The 19,100-nt window shown below is 43.1% G+C and overlaps 1 protein-coding gene and 2 pseudogenes across 2 annotated transcripts in view; 1 reads left to right on the top strand and 2 right to left on the bottom strand.

Annotated features, from left to right (window-relative positions):
- Positions 1–13,609: 13,609 nt before the first annotated feature.
- LOC114202313 (suppressor of cytokine signaling 6-like) lies at positions 13,610–15,269 on the bottom strand (annotated as a pseudogene).
- A 76-nt stretch (positions 15,270–15,345) lies between these two features.
- Positions 15,346–15,956, bottom strand: LOC148163081 (suppressor of cytokine signaling 6-like; annotated as a pseudogene).
- A 2,417-nt stretch (positions 15,957–18,373) lies between these two features.
- Positions 18,374–19,100, top strand: part of OGT (O-linked N-acetylglucosamine (GlcNAc) transferase) — a 34,471-nt gene continuing 33,744 nt past the window's right edge. For both annotated transcript variants that reach the window (XM_028095490.2, XM_028095489.2), the window contains exon 1: positions 18,374–18,631. In XM_028095490.2, the coding sequence (XP_027951291.1) occupies positions 18,595–18,631 (37 nt within the window). In that variant the 5' untranslated portion in view covers positions 18,374–18,594. The remainder of the gene's footprint in view (positions 18,632–19,100) is intronic.

The raw sequence follows: 19,100 nt of genomic DNA, 5'->3' as shown, positions 1-19,100 counted from the left end.
ATTGAGGATATATATAATTTCAGTTCTCATTTTCCCATCAGAGAGCTCACAATCTAGGTGGGAGAGGCAGATACATAAATGGGCAATTATAGGCCTTGCATTAAGTGCAATAATAGATGTATGCACAAAATATTGTGGAAATAAGAAGAGTCACACGTTACAGACTGGGGGTGTTGGAAAGAAGAGCAGGAAGTGGCCAAGTCAAGGGGGTAAGGAAGGTCATTTTAATCAGAGGTAAGAGCACAAACAAATGCATGGAGCAAAGATATGGAAGGTGTGTGTGTGTGTACATGGGGAATAAATACAACTGGTTCCATGTTGTGATAGCAACATTTTTCACAATAGGAAGTGGCAAGTAATGAGGTTGAGAGCAAGTGAATGACAGCCCGGCTTATGTTTTCTATAAATCCCTCTTTTAACAGAGCGGAGGCCAGGATTGGAAGGGGACAAGACTGGAGGCAGGAAGATTAATTAGGAGCTATAATAGTCCGGCAGAAAAACTACTGGGGCCTGAACCAGGGAAGTGGTAAAACTGGGATAAAGGGGAAGGTTCAGGGGCGCCTGGGTGGCTCATTCGTGAGGCAGCTGCCTTCGGCTCAGGTCATGATCCCAGGGTCCTGGGATCGAGTCCCGCATGGGGCTCCCGGCTCAGCGGGGGGCCGGCTTCTCCCTCTCCCTCTGCGCCTCCGCCCCCCACTTGTACTCTCCCTCCCTCTCAAATAAATAAAATCTTTAAAATAAAAAAAGAGGAAGGGTACATTTATGCAATATTTTTTCTAGTGAATATTCTAGGGGTAGAACTGCTGAGTCATATAGTATAACCATGTTTAGATTTATTAAATGTGAAAATGTATTCAAAGTGATTATGGGGTGCCTGGGTGGCCCGTTGCTCAGTTCCAAAGCAGAGTCTCACGCAGGTGTTTCTGATTGGAGGAGCCTAAGTTCCCGGGTGGTGTCCTATCCACAAGGGGGACTGGTGAAGTGTTCTAACTCTTACATGAGGGAGGCAGACCTCATAAGGTGGAAATTCTTCTATATATAGAAAGGCTATTCAAATAATGAGGACAGCCAAAAGTGTGACCCAGATGGCGCTGCTGTCAACTAGCATAGGGTGTACAAGAGTTTGGGAGTGCTGGGGCGCCTGGGTGGCTCCGATGGTTAAGCGTCTCTGCCTTCCGCTCAGGTCATGATCCCGGGGTCCTGGGATCAAGCCCCGCATCGGGCTCCCGGCTCTGCGGGAAGCCTGCTTCTCCCTCTCCCACTCCCCCTGCTTGTGTTCCCCCTCTTACTGTGTCTCTCTCTGTCAAATAAATAAAATCTTAAAAAAAAAAAAAAAAGAGGACGAGTTCCATTGTGAACATGGGGAGTGTGAGGTGTCTGTGGAAAACACAGATATAGATGTCTAGTGGGGGGGGGAGTGAGATATTTGAGGTTCTTAGCACACAGGTAGCAGCTAAAACAAGACTGAGTGGGATGGTGAGATGAGAAGACAGAAGAGAGAGTCCTGGTGTGGGAAGTAAAACTTGCCCAGGTTTCTCAGTGGCCCCGGGATGTATACAGTATACAGATCGAAAATATTTGATTTCACTTCCCCTAGACGCATTTCACTTTTCACATACCAAGGGGCTATCTCCAGCCATTTGTCTAGCTAACGGCTCTGATCCGAGCGGATAATAAAACTTCTCTTATCTCCCTAAGAGATTCAAAGGGTCACAGCCAGGATTAAGTCCCCTGGCGAAGCTCCCAAGGTGTCAGGAAGACGAGCATTATTTCCCTAAGTATTAACACCTCAAAAGGGATGACGCCTAGACCTTAGAGACAGCTCTAGGCTGTAAAAACTGGAGATAACAGGGCTTATCTGGCCTTTGGAAAGACGTTAACATTACAGAAGGTTAGTGTCAGAACCAGGATCTTTTATTTCCAACCTCCGAGGAGCAAAGTTTTCTCTCTCTCTCTCTCTCTCAGAAGGGAGCAGGATGTCTGTCTGTCTTCCATATATATATTTGTTGTTGTTTTTAAAAAAATTTTTTATTTTTCATTATGTTCAGTTAGCCAACATATAGTACAAGTTTTTGTTGTAGTGTTCAACGATTCATTAGTTGTGCATAACACCCGGTGCTCATCACAACACATGCCCTCCTTAATGCCCATCACCTGGGTACCCCATCCCCCACCCCCTCCCTTCTGTAACCCTCAATTTGGTTCCCGGAGTCCAGAGTCTCTCATGGTTTGTCTCCCTCTCTGATTAAATATTATTTTTTTAGGGCACCTGGGTGGCTCAGTTGGTTGAGCGACTGCCTTCAGCTCAGGTCATGATCTTGGAGTCCCGGAATCGAGTCCGGAGTCAGGTTTCTCCCTCTCCTTCTGCCTGCTACGCCCCCTGCTTGTGCGCTCTTTTTGTCAAATAAATAAATAAATGAAGAAAGAAAGAAAGAAAGAAAGAAAGAAAGAAAGAAAGAAAGAAAGAAAGAAAGAAAGAAAGAGAGAGAGAGAGAGAGAGAGAAAGAAAGAAAGAAAGAAAGAAAGAAAGAAAGAAAGAAAGAAAGAAGAAAGAAAGAAAGAAAGAAAGAAAGAAAGAAAGAAAGGAAGAAAGAAAGGAAAGAAAAATTGTCTAGGCAGACTGGGTTGGAGGGGATGGCCATTCCCAATAGAGGGAAACGATTGGGAAAAGGCATGGATGGAAATGTGGAACAGCCTGATATTTTCAGGCAACCGAAACCAGCAGGAATGTGAGCGCAGGGAGATGGCAACAGATAGGCTGGATTAGCAGGAGGAGCTGGCGCAGGATGGACAGCCCCTGAGGAGTTTTCAGCAGGGTATTGACTTATTTCTGATTTGTATTTTATTTTATTTATTTATTTATTTATTTATTTTGGAGAGAGTACAAGCAGGGGGGAAGGGGCAGAGGAAGAGGGAGAAGCAGGCTCCCCACTGAGCAGGGAGCCCGACATGGGGCTCAATCCCAGGACCCTGGGATCATGACCTGAGCCCAAGGCAGATGCTCAACCACTGAGCCACCCAGGCGCCCCTTATTTTATTTATTTTTTTAAAGATTTTTTTTTTTGGAGAGAGAGCGCGCGCGCGCGCGCGCGCGCGCGCGCGAGTGGGGAGGGAGGGGCAGCGGGAGAGGGAGAGAGCGTCTTAAGCAGACTCACTGCTGGGCAAGGATTCCGACGCAGGGCTCGATCCCACCACCCTGCGATCATGACCCGAGCCGAAACCAAGAGTTGGACGCTTCACTGGCTGAGCCCCCCAGGCGCCCCTCTGATTTGTATTTTTTTAAAGATTTTATTTATTTATTTATTTGAGAGAGAGAATGAGAAAAAGAGAGAGCACATGAGAGGAGGGAGGGTCAGAGGGAGAAGCCCACTCCCCGCCGAGCAAGGAGCCCGATGTGGGACTTGATCCCAGAACTCCAGGATCATGACCTGACCCGAAGGCAGTCGTTTAACCAACTGAGCCACCCAGGCGCCCTCTGATTTGTATTTTCGATTGTCTAAGGTGAAGCATGGAAACTTAGGGCCAGGTAGGGCTAGAGAGCAGTAAAAGGGCTGTTGCAGTTGTCCAGGCCAGTACCAGGGGAGTGGCAGTGACATTGGAGGTGGAAGATGAATTCCAGAGCTATTTTGATATCACACATGTGTTCTTTCAGTGTGCAGTAGGAAGCCTGGTAGCTTTATCCTCTCCATTTTGGCTTTCATGGCCCAGCTCCCCACCCCAGAGGCAGCTGTCAGGACCTTCGAGAATGGGATGTTTTCCTTCACCGTATAGGGCAAGGGACACAATTATCAAAGGCTTTTGGCCTCAGCTCATTTCTTTTTTCCTTACTTGCTTTTGCTTCCCTCCGCCAAATCCTTCAAGTAATCTGAGACAAGAACTTGTTATCTTGAACATTATGGGATTAGGCTGTTTGACTCTTTCTCATTGCTCTGTTGCCCTACTGTATACATGTGGCAAATTGAAGGGGCTCATGCTGTATATGAAAATTGAACTCAGGATGTCTGACAGGCACTAGGCAGCACTCCCTCCTTCCTCAGGGTTACTCTGCCATTCGTGGTAGGCAGAATTCTTTCATGGCCCCCAGTCCTGGCCCCCTGGTGAATGCACACCTCCTCCCAGTTATTTAGTCAAAAACCAATCTCGGTTGGGGATGGGTGGGGAACGCCGGGGTGGCTCAGTCAGTTAAGTGTCTGTCTTCCGCTCAGGTCATGATCCCCGGGTCCTGGGATCCAGCCCCATGTCATCGGGCTCCCTGCCCAGAGGGGAGCCTGCTTCTCCCTCTCCCTCTGCCTGCTGCTTCCCCTGCTTGTACTTGTGTTCTCTCTCTCTCTCTCTCTCTCTCTCTCTGTCAAATAAATAAATAAAATCTTAAAAAACAAAACAAAACAATCTAGGTGCTGCTGTAAAGGAATTGTGCTGTTGTTATTTAAGATCCCAAATCAGCTAACTTCAAGATATAGGGATTATCCTAAATAAGCTGACCTGATCAGGCAAGCTTTTTAAAAAAAGAATGGGCTGGGCGCCTGGGTGGCTTAGTTGGTTAAGCGACTGCCTTCAGCTCAGGTCATGATCCCGGAGTCCCGGGATTGAGTCCCGCATCAGGCTCCCAGCTCGGCGGGGAGCCTGCTTCTCCCTCTGACCCTCTCCCCTCTCATGCTGTTTCTCTCTCACTCGCTCTCTAATAAATAAATAGAATCTTTAAAAAAGAATGGGCTGGGGCGCCTGGCTGGCTCAGTCGGTAGAGCGTGCGACTCTTGATCTTGGGGTTGTGAGTTCGAGCCACATGTTGGGTATAGAGATTACTTAAAAATAAAATCTTAAAAAAAAAAAAAGATTGGGCTCTTCAGTCACAGAAAGACAAATATGGTATAATTCCACTGGTATGAGGTATCTAAAGCAGTCCAATTCATAGAAACAGGGACGCCTGGGTGGCTCAGTCGGTTAAGCGTTTGCCTTCATTCGGCTCAGGTCATGATCCCAGGGTCCTGGGATCGAGTCCGGCATCAGGCTCCCTGCTCGGCGGGGAGCCTGCTTCTCCTTCTGCCTCCTCTGCCTGCTGCTCCCCCTGCTTGTGCTCTCTCTCTCTCTGACATAAATAAATAAAATCTTAAAAAAAAATTCACAGAAACAGAAAGTAGAATGGTGGTGACCAGGGACTGGGGGAGGGGGGAGATAGGGAGTTGTTGTTCAATGAATATAGCGCTTCAGTGTTGCAAGATGAAAAAATTCTGGAGATCTGTTGCACAACAATGTGAATATATTTAACACTACTGAACTGTACACACTTAAAATGGTTAAGATGGTAAATTTTAGATTACGTATTTTTTAGATCACAATTTTTAAGAAGTGAGAGGAACTGGGCCCTTTGAGATTCAAAGCATGAGAGGAATTTGACACAGGGGAGACTCCCCACTGCTGACTTTGAGGATGGAGGGAGCCACATGACAAGGAACGTGGGATGCCTCTAAGAGCTGAGAGTGGCCTCCAGCTGACTGCCATCAGGGATATGGGAACCTCAGTCCTATGACCATAAGGAACTAAATCATGCCATAATCACGAGTTTGGAAGAGAACCCTACACCTCAGATGGATTTGCAGCCTGGCTGACATCTTCATTTCAGCCTGTGAGACCCTGAGCTGAGGACTCAGTCAACTTGTGCCTGGATTTCTGATCCATGAAAATTGTTGGAAAAGGGATGCCTGGGTGGCTCAGTCGGTGAAGCCTCTGCTTTCGACTCAGGTCATGATCCCAGGGTCCTGGGATCAAGCCCCGCATCGGGCTCCCTGCTCAGCGGGGAGCCTACTTCCCCCTCTGCCTGCCGTTCCCCCTGCTTGTGCTCACTCTCTCTGACAAATAAATAAATAAAATCTTTAAAAAAAAAAGAAATTGTGAAAAAATAAATGTGTGTGTTGAATGAAATTTTCATTTATATACTGTATCTAGAAGCAGATACATAAATTCTTACACCATTTACTTCCAGAAATGTGTAAGAAATTACTATTATTTTTTACAAACCAAACCACAAATTGCAATCAATGGATTTGGGATAATTCATTCTGTGGGGTTCTAAGTACAAATGTTACATATCTGACTTGAGACATACAGAAAAAGTATAAACTATAGCAGTCTGGAATGAAAATACTACTTTCATGACACTCCATCATGACTCTAAAATTTCTTTAACCCAATATGTGTATTTATTACAAAATTCTATAAGACCTTTTCATCATCTCTACATGTAGAATTTGTAACACTTTTCAGAAATAGCAACAACACATTTTGCCATGTCATGACTGATTAATAAAAAGGATGTTCATAGGGGCACCTGGCTGGCTCAGTCAGTGGAGCGTGTGACTCTTGATCTCGGGGCTGTGGGTTGAGCCCCACATTGGGTGTGGAGATTACTTAAAATTAAAACTAAAAAAAAAAGGATGTTCATTAAGAAAACCTTTACAAGATTAAAAAAGTATTAAAAGGAATTAAATCTGTGATTACTGGTGTACTAACACTTTATTTTAGAAATCTAATTTTATTTATGAAACTGGAGATTTTTCCTTATTAGGCTATTCAGCAAAACTGTGTATTGCTGATAGTATGATTTCATTTTCAAATTAAGACTTCACATCTGATTAAAAGCCATTAAAATTTAAATATATATAAAATATAGCTTTTTTATTAAAGATTTTATTTATTTATTTGAGAGAGAGAGAGCAGAAGCAGGGGGAGCAGCAGGCCGGGGAGAGGGAGAAACAGGCTTCCCGCTGAGCAGAGAGGCTGATATGGGGCTCGATCCCAGGACCCTGGGATCATGACCCAAGCCAGAGGCAGACACTTAACGACTGAGCCACCCAGGCGCCCCTAAAATATAGTTTTGAATCACTCATAAAGCAACTCATATATCATGTGAAATGTACAATATTTAAAATCACCATTTCTGAAAGTATTTTCTGAAGATTTTTTTATTTATTTATTTTAGAGGTGGGGGAGGGGCAGAGGAAGAGGGAGAGAAACTCTTAAGCAGACTCCCTACTGAGCACAGAGGCCCATGTTGGGCTGGATCTCATGACCCTGAGATCACGACCTGAGGCAAAACCAAGAGTGGGAAGCCCAACCGACTGAGCCGCCCAGGTACCCCTCTGAAAGTATTTTAAAGAATATATTTAGACCTGTAGCATTAGGTATTGTGCATAACCTGTTTAAGATTTTAGTAACAATAATACTCAGAAATTATAATACATACTTTATAGTTTATTTCATATATGCCAATGATTTAGCCTTTGGCATGTGACTTTATTTAAGAGCAAGATGGTCACTGGTTTCCTTAAAAACTATTTTTAGTTCTATGATCATTTTCTGTGACAAATGTTCTGACCTTCTAAATTTCAGATTATTGCACTAAGTAAGAGGAGAATAGTTTTTCTTAGACTGAGAGACAGAGACAGAGACACACAGAGAGAAAATTTCTAAATTCTTTCTATAGCTTTCTTATTATTTGTAAAAATGCACAATAGTTTTCTGATAGGCCTGACAATAGCTTGGGCCTTCATCATGGTTTTCTGAAGAAATATTTGACAAAAAACAATTTGATCCATTTATTATGGTGAAGGGACACATTTTTTCTGTTTTTTTTTCTTTTTTCTTTTCTTTTTTTTTTTTTTTTTTTGCCTTGATCTCAGATTTTTAGAAGCACATATTTAAAAGTCGAGTATGGGTTTTTACATATGTCATTTAAGTTACCATTCAATAGAATCCAAAAATATATTCCGAATGTACTTAGACCAAACCGGAGGATGAAATTTTCTCTCTTTTTTCTCTTCCATTTTTAACTAGGCTGTTTCCATATCATGGAAAGCTAACCTTTCGCATTATGTTGTGCTACCTACATCAAATGGCTCTCTCTAGATATGAAAGCAGAAAATACTGCAATACCCCTTTCTTTCTGTTTATAAACTTAATTTCTTGGCAAATACTTTCACTTTTATCAATACACTATCAGAACCTAACAATTTCAGATGGCATTTTATTTTTTATTTTTTATTTTTATTTTTTTAATATTTTATTTATTTATTTGAGAGAGAGAGAGAATGAGAGATAGAGAGCACGAGAGGGAAGAGGGTCAGAGGGAGAAGCTGACTCCCCGCTGAGCAGGGAGTCCGACGTGGGACTCGATCCCGGGACTCCAGGATCATGACCTGAGCCGAAGGCAGTCGCTTAACCAACTGAGCCACCCAGGCGCCCTCAGATGGCATTTTAATGGCGTCTTTCTTTTTTTTAAAATTTTTATTTAAATTCGATTAACATATAATGCATTATTGGTTTCAGAGGTAGAGGTCAGTGATTCATCCGTCTTATATAATACCCAGTGCTCATTACATCACGTGCCTCCCTAATGTCCATCCCCTACCCCCCATCCCCCAACCTCTCTCCCCTCCAGCAGCCCTCAGTCTGTTTCCTATGCTTAAGAATCTCTTATGGTTTGTCTCCCTCTCTGATTTTGTCTTGCTTTATTTTTCCCTCTCTTTCCCTATGATCCTCTGTTTTGTTTCTAAAATTCCACATATGAGTGAGATCATAGGATAATTGTCTTTCTCTGATCGGTTTATTTCCCTTAGCATAACATCCTCTAGTTCCATCCACGTCGTTGCAAATAACAGCATCTTTCTTTTTTTTATTATTATTATTTGAGAGAGAGAGAGATAGCGAGAGAGATTACGAGCAAAGGGTGGGGGGGAGTGCGAAGAGGGAGAAGCAGGTTCCTCGCTGAGCAGGGAGCCCGATGCAGGACTCATCCCAGGACCCTGGGATCATGACTGGAGCAGAAGGCAGACATTTAACTGACTGAGCCACCCAGATGTCCCAACAGCATCTTTCTTTACAGTATTTTATATTATGGCTATCCAAAGGCACATAAAAAATTGGTTTCTTGAATAGAACAGTATTAACATTTGCCCCACCTCCAAAACAACACAAAATAAAAAATTTGAAACACTTAGATAAAAATAAAACATTTACATGAAAATCAGAATAATTTTAACTTGACACTAAATAGCTAGATCTTATGTGCATGGTATCACATGAGGAAAACCCGAGGAATGGGCTATGTACAAATGATGAAATGGGGGGTTCAGGGCGAGTCCAAAGACCTTCGTGTACCATGGTTTCACAAATAATATATGCCATTGCTTCTAGAAACATGGAGAAGTTATTTCAGTAGTTGTTATTAATATACAGTGGCTCTCTGACAATACCTGCCATCGAGTATAGATGCACAGAGACTTTTCCCTCATCCTAGATATATTTTAAGTTGTTTAAGGACCTGAATAAGTCCTTTTCCAAAGAAGATGGTACAAACATACAGATGGTGAACAGACACATGAAAAGATGTTCAACATCACTCATTATCAGGGAAATGCACATCAAAACCACAATAAGGTTATCAGCCTCCACCAGTTAGAAGGGCTAAAATCAAAATGATAAGAAATAACAAGTGCTGGCGAGGATGTGGAGAAATAGGAACCCTCATGCACTGTCGGTGGGAATGCAAACTGGTGCAGCCACTGTGGAAACCAGTGTAGAGGTTCCTCAAAAATTAAAAATTGAGGGGCACCTGGGTGGCTCAGTCGGTTAAGCATCTGACTCTTGATTTCGGCTCAGGTCATGATCTTGGGTCATGAGATGGAGCCCCACATCGGGCTCTCTGCACAGCGGGGAGTCTGCTTCTCTCTCTCTCTCCCTCTCCTCCTCCCCCCACTTGCATTCTCTCTCTCTCAAATGAATAAATAAACCTTAAAAATAAAACATAGAAATACCATATGATCCAGTAATTCCATTACTGGGTATTTGCCTAAAGAAAACAAAAACACTGATTTGAAAAGATATATGCACCCCTTATGTAATTTACTGCAGCATTATTTACACTAGCCGAGGTATAGAAGCAACCCAAGTGTCCATTTTTTAAAATAAAAAAAATTAATCCCAGTATAGTTAACATAGAGTGTTATATTAGTTTCAGGTGTACAATATAGTGATTCAACAATTCCATACATCACCCGGTGCTCATCACAAGTGCCCTCCTTAACCCCCATCACCTATTTCACCCATCCCCCTACCCCCTTCCCATCTGGTAACCATCAGTTTGTTCTCTATATTAAGTGTCCATTGATAGATGAATGGATCAAGAAGATGTGACATACATATTATATATATATATTATATATACATATATATGAAGGAATATTACTCAACCACAAAAGGAGATCTTGCCATTTGCGACAACATGGATAGACCTAGAGGGTATTATGCTAAGTGAAATAAGTCATGCAGAGAAAGACAAACACCAAAGGATTTCACTTATATGTGGAATCTAAAAAAAAAAAAAGCCAACAAAATAAATTTACATAAATACAGAGAACAAACTGGTGGTTGCCAGAAGGCAGAGGGGGTGGGGGGAAGCGCAAAATGGGTGAAGGGGCATGGGAGGCACGGGGCTTTCAGCTAGGGAATGAATAAGTCATGAGGATGAAAGGTATAGCATGGGGAATACAGTCAGTGGGTATTGGAAGAGCATCGGAGGGTGAAGGATGGTTGCTACACTGGTGGTGAGCATAGCAGAATATCCTGTTGTTGAATCACTGTGTGCTACTGTTGAATCACTGTGTGCTACATCTGAAACCAATGTAACATTGTCTGTCAACTATACTTCAAAAAGTTGTTTAAAAAGAAGTAGCTTTGCAACAGACTTCTGCATGTTGATTTCACACCCTGCAATTTTGCTGAATCCCGGCATCAGTTCTAGCAATTTTGGGGTGGAGTCTCTCGGGTTTTCTACATAGAGTATCAGGTCGTCTGTGAAGAATCAAAGTTTGACTTCTTTGCCGGTTTGGATACTTTTTACTTCTTTTTGTTGACTGATGGCTGAGGCTAGGACTTCAAGTGCTATGTGGAACAACAATGGAGAGGGTGGGCGTCCTTGTCGTGTTCTTGACCTTAGGGGAAAAGCTCTCAGTTTTTCCCCGTTGAGGATGATATTTGCTGTGGGTCTTCTGTATATGACCTTTATGATATTAAGTTATGTTCCCTCTATCCCTACATAGTGGAGGGTTTTTATCAAGAAAGGGTGCTGCATTTTGTCAAATGCCTTTTCTGCATCTATTGAGAGGATCGTATGGTTCTTATCCTTCCTTTTATTATTGCCGCTGTATCACGTTGATTGACTAGCAGATGTTGAACCACCCCTGCAGCCCACGAAGAAATCCCACTTGGTCGTGGGGAGTAAATCTTTCAGTGTACTGTTGGATCCTATTAGCTAGTATCTTGTTGAAAATTTTATTTTATTTAAAAAATAATAAGTACCTTCACGAAAAAGTAGTTTAAAATGTCTTACATTAATTTGACAAGTTTACAACTTCATAATAATTCTTAATCCAAATTGTTTACAGTGAAACCTTAAATTATATTATTACAATATTCCATGTTCAATCTTATTAGGTGAAAATATATCAGAAAATGAAAAAGGAGCCTTCTTAACAAGGTACAATCAGCGCTCCACCAAAATTAATTAATTACCTTTCCCCCTTTCAGTACAAACACATAGTACCATGATATTATGGCTTTGTGCCTTTCCTTGATAATATCTCAATTCTGACTTTAAGAACACAAATAGAGAAAAAAGTGGGGATACAAATATGTTTGAATGACAAAGTCACGGGTTTGACTTAAGACTTCTACCCTTGTGTTCACATGAGTATAGAGAGAACTAAGTAACAAAGGAAGAAACATCTTGACTTACATCTTTCATCTTAGATAGAACATTTCCCTTTAAAGCTATGTGACTGGAAACATGTTCTGTACTGGATAATCTCAAAACACTGTATTATAGGGTTGTGCAATGAATACACATTCTGCATTTCAAAATAACTAAAAAATATTAGGGATAACCCCCCCACTACTGAATCAGAGGTAAAATGATTAACCAATGATTCCAAATTAACTAAGACTTAGCTAAATTAAAAAGAAACAAACCAAAAACTTTTTATTTTTTTATTTTTTAAATAATTTTATTTATTTATTTTTAAAGATTTTATTTATTTATTCATGAGAGACAGAGGGAGAGAGAGAGAGAGAAGCAGAGGGAGAAGCAGGCTCCCAAGGAGCAGGGAGCCCGATGCGGGACTTGATCCCAGGACCCCGGGATCATGACCTGAGCCGAAGGCAGATGCTTAACCATCTGAGCCACCCAGGCGCCCAACAAAAAACTTTTTAAAAATGGTATTATATATGGTAGGCAATAAGACTTACATATATCTGATATGGTTTTAGTATTTTTCTTATAATGCTTCACATTTTCCACATTTTTTGAACTAGAGTATTTGGTGGGGGCAGGGGTCAAATCTAGCACATTTTACTAGTGACTACATTAATGAAAAATATGAATCCAACTGCAAAACTATTTTTTCCTTATATCTAAAATCAATTAAAAACTTGATAAAAAGTTTAATGTTGTAAAAGAATCAAATCTGTTTATGAAAGTGAGTTGTACAAGCAGGTTCCACCCAAGAAATTGTTGACTAAGCTGAAGAAATTAAGAGAAAATGTTTGCCAAAGGAAAGTGAAACAAAAATTTGCTATCATAGGAATCTAACATCATGTAATATTTCTTTAATAATAGTTCTAGTTCCATGGGTCTTTATATGTTATGCCAATTTGTATCAGTTTAATGACAGAAAAGGCAACAATTTCTAAATTGGTGGTATACATTTCTTTAAGATTTTTTTTAAATGTAAGGTTATTAAAAAATATACAAACAACTAGATGAAAATGAAGGCAACGGAAAAATTCTCAACTTTTCACAACCAGAAAATTCGCACAATCTTAAAAATAGAGAAAAGAGCGTTATTAATTCACCACGAGATTAAACATCATTTTCAGTGTTTATGTAAACTCTGCATTTTGTCACATGTCTCTTTAACACTATCTTTTGAAAATAAGCCATTTAAGGAGACAACATTTTTATCCTAAAACTTTCATTCAACTTTACTTTGGGTTGAATACACGTGCAATGTGTTCTCAATGCATAGAAATCACAGCGGATAGCAGCACAGGATGGTGGGGGTGGATTAAGGAGAATCTGATAATTCACATGGTAATTTTTTTTTTCCCATGTTGGAAGATAATTCACACTTCTAAAATCTCAAGACTTTCCTTTTTAAAGAACCAAAAGCAAACTCAGGACACCTTACTGACACTTCCCCACCTCTAAACAAATGGATTACTCTTTTCATCAAAAACTCTGAGAGTTGGGGCGCGTGGGTGGCTCAGTCGTTGGTCTGCCTTCGGCTCAGGTCATGATCCCAGGGTCCTGGGATCGAGCCCTGCATCGGGCTCCCTGCTCCGCGGGAAGCCTGCTTCTCCCTCTCCCACTCCCCCTGCTTGTGCTCCCTCTCTCGCTGTGTCTCTCTTTGTCAAATAAATAAATAAAAATCTTAAAAAAAACACAAACTCTGAGAGTTGTAGCAGCAAAAGATTTTAATAGCAATGAAAGTTTGTAAACTGGATTTCAATTTTTTTTTTTCTTGAACTCAAAGTGCAAGATGCAGGGTTCTCCTCATTTTCATGAATACTTCTCCTGTCACTAATCCTTCACTTTGTTTGGCAAAGGCAGTTTTTGAATTAAATCTATTCTGGTATACAGAAACATAACAAAATGAGACAGGTATTACAAAGAACGCACCTGCATGAATCATGATACTCAACTGGTAAGTCTGACGGGGTGAATTGCAGATTCAGGCAACGAAGGCCCTGAATAAGACAAAGCTCCGTTTCAGAGTCCCTGGTTGAATGTTTAATTAGATCAGGAATTGTCCATCCACACATCTGGTTGTTCATCAAAGAGAAACCTACTGTTTGAGTGCTCAATTCTAGTGTGAAGTGTTTTTACCATGGGAGCGAAAGCTCGAGCTTAAAAGGTAACAGTCATCAGAACTATCCAGAACAAGAAAAGAACCATCTGGCACATTTACTAGATTCCCTTCTGCCTCCCAGCATGTGACTGGTTCCCAGTACCATCTTTATTTCACAAGTTTTTTTTATTTTTCCAGCAACTCTGTAAGGCTTGTCACAACCATCAGACCACTACTTTTCATTGAGTCATAAACTCTTGCAATCCCAGGAGCAGGGTCAGGATCAAAATTCAAATGGTAGCACATAATTTTATTTTATTAAAGATTTTTTTATTTATTTGAGAGAGAGAGTGTGTGCACAGGTGCGGGGAGTGGCAGAGGGAGAGGGAGAAGCAGACTTCCTGCTGAGCAGGAAGCCTGACGCAGGGCTTGAACCCAGGACCCTGAGATCATGACCTGAGCTGAAGGCAGATGCTTAACCGATTGAGCCACCCAGGCGCTGTGATAGCACATAATTTTAGACACAAGGACATCTGTGCCGGTGAGTCCGCCGAAGTTCCTTTGGATTTGATTATTCTACATTGGAGGTAGCAATGGTGAGCCTGGGGGGACATCATCATGTCTTGCTCGTGGGCTCCGCAATGTGATGCCTATGGTGTCAACAAGCCATTCACAGACTGATCCACAAAGATCTCTGGGGCAATGACTGTAGGGCTCTGGTCTACCTGACTTCCATTTTCAGAGAAAGAGTCCCCCCCCACCCCCACTTGAGAAGGAACTGCAGAGGGGCACCTGGGTGGCTCAGATGGTTAAGTGTCTGCCTTCAGCTCGGGTCATGATCTCCAGGTCCTGGGATCCAGCCCCATGTTGGGCTCCTGGCTAAGCGGGGAGTCTGCTTCTCCCTCTCCCTTTGCCTCTCCCCCTGCTTGTACTCTCTCTCTCTCAAATAAATAAAATCTTAAAAAAATAAAAAAGAGGGGCGCCTGGGTGGCTCAGTCGGTTAGGCGGCTGCCTTCGGCTTGGGTCATGGTCCCGGGGTCCTGGGATCGAGCCCCATGTCCGGCTCCCTGCTCGGCGGAGAGCCTGCTTCTCCCTCTCCCTCTGCCTGCCACTCTGCCTACTTGTGCTCTCTATCTCTCTGTCAAATAAATGGATGGAATCTTAAAAAAAATATAAATAAATAAATAAAATAAAATAAAAAAGAGCGAGAGAGCAGGAACTGCAGAAACTTCCATGGGAGAAGAACTAACCATACAATAGCTAGATGATCCTTTCACCTTTGGAAGGATCCAGAATACCAAATGCAGTATTGAGGTGTGTGTCCACTAACTACGGACACATTTTCATTGAGGTGATGTTGCAAGTCTCCATTCGGGGATTCTGAACTCCTTTATGAATTATTTTGTTCTTGGCATGCGGTGCCAGGCTGAAAACTGTGACAATCTTTTCAAACATCATTCCGTGCTGGACATGGATTGGAAGAAGGAACCAAAGCTGTGACTCTCGCCTCCTCCATTTTGATATCCCTCTCCTCAGAGTTCGTGGGTCAAGAGGCCACAGGGTAGGACTATAGTGATGATTGCTAAGGGCAGTGGACCTCGTTGGTCTTTGAGCTCTCACATCTTTAAAGACTATGGGCGCTGAAGAGAGGAAAAGGTATCCTCATCTGGCAGAGCTCCCAGAGGGTGTGCTCCCCTTGTCTTTCTGCTTTTGTTCTGCAGAAAGCAGCCCTTTTCATGTACCCATTAAGCTTTGACTCTGATCTCTTTTTTCCCCCCACCTTTTTCATCTCCACTGGTGATAGCACAGCCGGTCATATCTCTACCTTAGCAGCTACCAAATAAGGAATGGTGGTTTCCAAACACTGGCTAGGGATGGTTATTGTCCTACCATGAAGTCAGTGTCTCGTTTACTTTGATTCAGGTTCAAAGATTTCTGGAAGGTTTTAAGACTACTTTTCTTCGTGATGACTAGTCCTCTAATCCCCAGGGGCTCAATCTCTCTCTGGAATGTTATTCCCGAACATCTGGAGACGCCTGCGGTGCTACATCTCTCCATGTGTGTTTCTCCAGCTTCCTTTAACCCTTGGAGCCATTTTCCAGCGGCGGCGGGTGGCGAGCGGCGGGCGGCGACAGCGGCCAGATCGTGACTCCCGCTCCGTCACCCAAAGCCCGCGCCAGGGCTGCGAAATGCGTGCCGTTGTAAGCCGCGAAATTTGTGGCTCTTTGCGGCACGGTAACCAAAACCTAATACGCCACTAGTGATGTTGGCACGCAGGCAAAGTTTGGGGTTGGGGGTGGAAGACGGGGCTGATTTATTTCAGATGATTCTGAATTTAGAATCGCTGCACATGAAAGGGAGTGGAAAAAAAAACAAAAACAAAAACAGAAGTCAGGGTGAAAGAGAATACACAAAAGCCCCCTCTTCCATGCCCAGGTCGGGCCTCCAGCCTGAAGTGACTGTTCCCTCCCCAGATATTTATAGACCTTAATGTATTTTATCGCCTAAATAATACTCTTCTGTTTTATGCTCCAGGGGCTTTTTGTGTCTACCTAACTGGGCTTCAAGTTCCTTGGGGGCAAAGATCTCATCTTGTTGATTTCTGTGTCCCCCACCGTGCCTTGCACAAAGGGATGTGTTAGTAAATGTTACCTGACTGGACAAAGAAGGTGTGTTTGTCCAATGAGTAAGTCCTTCACACTAAACCTTCCAGGTGCTATGCCTGGAGGGTACCTGGAGGGGGTCTTGAGCCTTCAGCTGGTGTTTTTCCTGATTGAACCACTGTGAGCCTCACCATCCAGCTTCTCACAGCAGTAAAATGTATCACAATATCCCCTGACTCTTCTCTCTCCGGATAAGGAAACTTAGACCACAAGTAGGGATATGCCCAATAGCCGGCCTGACAGGGAACATGACCTGACATTGAACAACAAAAAGAGTTTTACTTAATTAGCTAGCACCGGCTAATCAGTGAGGCCTAAACATCTGCCAGTGGAATCTGAGAAGTCTGTTCTAAAAGCTGAAAAGCTGAGTTTATTTGCCACAGATGGGGCACCTGTAATGAGAAGGGGGCGAAAAGGTCTTCCCAGTTAAATCAATCTGAGAGAAGAGGTTGGTACCCAATTTCCAGAGAGAGTCTGTGGAGTGAACTTTGTCTTTTTCATTGCATGTGACTATTAATCATCAGATGTGATGGGAGAAATTATCAACAGGAATTTTCTCTGTGCTCATACCCGTAATTAACAGTTTGTGAACTGTGAAGAAATTGAAGCAGAACTCAAGGGCTTAGGGTTTTTGTTTTCGTTTTTCTTTAATGTAGTCAAGTGGCAAGGTAGTAGAAACGTTTTGAAGAAATTCACTGACCTGTTTTCTTAGATCAAGGATGACTTTTTGAAATAAAAAGGCTCTGAGAGATCCAACCTGTTGCCTCCATGGGCTTATAAAAATTTCTTGCTGACGTGGCAAGTTACCTTAAATCCTTTCTACAAGGAGATATAAATTAATACCTGTGTTACAAAATATCCGAACAATGGACTTCAAACTACAGGACGATCACAAGAGTTGATTTGTTCAGGGAAGTGGAGGCAAATCAGACTCGATCTGGATGTGTGGTTTTAGGTAGATGGCAAGTGAATTCATCTGTCATTGTTGAACTGCCTTGAGCTAAATGGAATCATCGATTGTTAGGATCTGCAGAGCTATCTGAGGGAAGCGAAGTTACAACTCAGAAGAGAGTCAAGGATTTTGACGAAGATGAATCATCTTTAACATTTTTATGGTTGCCTTTGGAATGCAAACTCTCAGCATGAAGCATTTTGCCCTAGGACCGTGGGCAGAACAATGCTGAACACCAGAACGATTTTGAAATTTCGGACTATATGGCTACGATCTGAGATGTTCGGGTTCATTTGGCCCGGTGAAAGTATCAGTGTTTTTCATCCAAAGTGCTTAAATCAGTGGGTGGAATCAGAATTGAGACTCGTTCAAATTCTAACCTTCTCCGCCATCGTTTTGAACAACAGCTCGGTCTTGGAAATATAAACATTTACATTCACTTGCTCAGATTGATCCATCGACCACATTGTAACTATCAATTTCTACACGAATAAAGTTGACGGAATTTTTTAGACGCCTCTGGCATCGGCACTAAAAATCTCCATTACCGGCTGGGTAATAGACCGTACAACTCCGACAAAAATGTACCCGTCGTATAGACGGCTTTCTTTTTAACCCTCCGCTTCGCTATTGAAAAACTTCGCCGCTCCTGCCCCAGCCAGTGCCCTAGGCGCGAGTAGGGTTGACAGGGTTGCTCGCATGCGCTCTCATCACAATCATGTTTGTCGCAATGAGCCCTGGGCGGAAGGTTACAGAAGAGCTGGCGACTTTGATTATAGTCATTTTGTCGGTAGCTCTGGTTACCGCGCTACCTCCGCGCTGGTACTTGATTGTAACAGAAAGTAGTTCCGGCCCGTGTTGTTTCGGCCGAGGAGCCGTCGCCGCCATTTCAAGACCGTGAGAGGTAGATGGCCAGCCAGAGTTCCTAAGGTTCGAAGCCTGTAACTGCTGCCGCCGCTTAAGCCTGCCAAAACACTGCTACGGCTGCCATCCTCTTACTACTACCTCTAGAAACATTCTTGCCAGTAGTGGCGGCAGCGGGTCAATTACCCTCCTCTCGTTCTCCCTCAAGAAGCTCCAGATGGCGTCTTCCGTGGGCAACGTGGCCGACAGCACAGGTACCGGTGTCCGTTCTACCTTGGCAGACGCCCCGTCGGGGTCTCGCGCCGTCCTCTACCTCTCATCACTCCCTTCCTTCCCCCCTAGCCATCCCCATTACATCAGTGGCATTGCTGAGCTTTTCGTCGTCTACCGGCATCTGTTCGGGTTTTCCGCTGTCGTCCGCTCCTCGAACATTTCCTCTTTTCTTGCTTGCTTTTTGCTTCCATTTTTGCTTTTTTAATCCCATCAGTTTTCTAGCTTCCGACTCTCCCGGGACGCCTCTACCACACGTGCGCGCTTAGAATGTCTCGGAATGGACTGCATTGGAATCCCTGCCCTTTCACTCTCCTTCGCAGTCGCTTTCTCTCCTAATTCAGCCCACCGCCCCCCTCCTCTCCCCTCTCCCGACCCCCCTCCAGCCCTTTCCCCTTAGCCAGATTTGGTGCTTCTCTGTCAGTCTAGGGCGGGGGTGCCATTCCGATGTAA

This window comes from Eumetopias jubatus, unplaced genomic scaffold (assembly GCF_037043125.1).
Source record: "Eumetopias jubatus isolate StellerSeaLion01/CBP00866 unplaced genomic scaffold, mEumJub1_p1.0 scaffold_11, whole genome shotgun sequence".
NCBI lineage: Eukaryota > Metazoa > Chordata > Mammalia > Carnivora > Otariidae > Eumetopias > Eumetopias jubatus.
The sequence above is the reverse complement of the archived record's forward strand: the minus strand, read 5'-3'. Positions and strand labels throughout refer to the sequence as shown.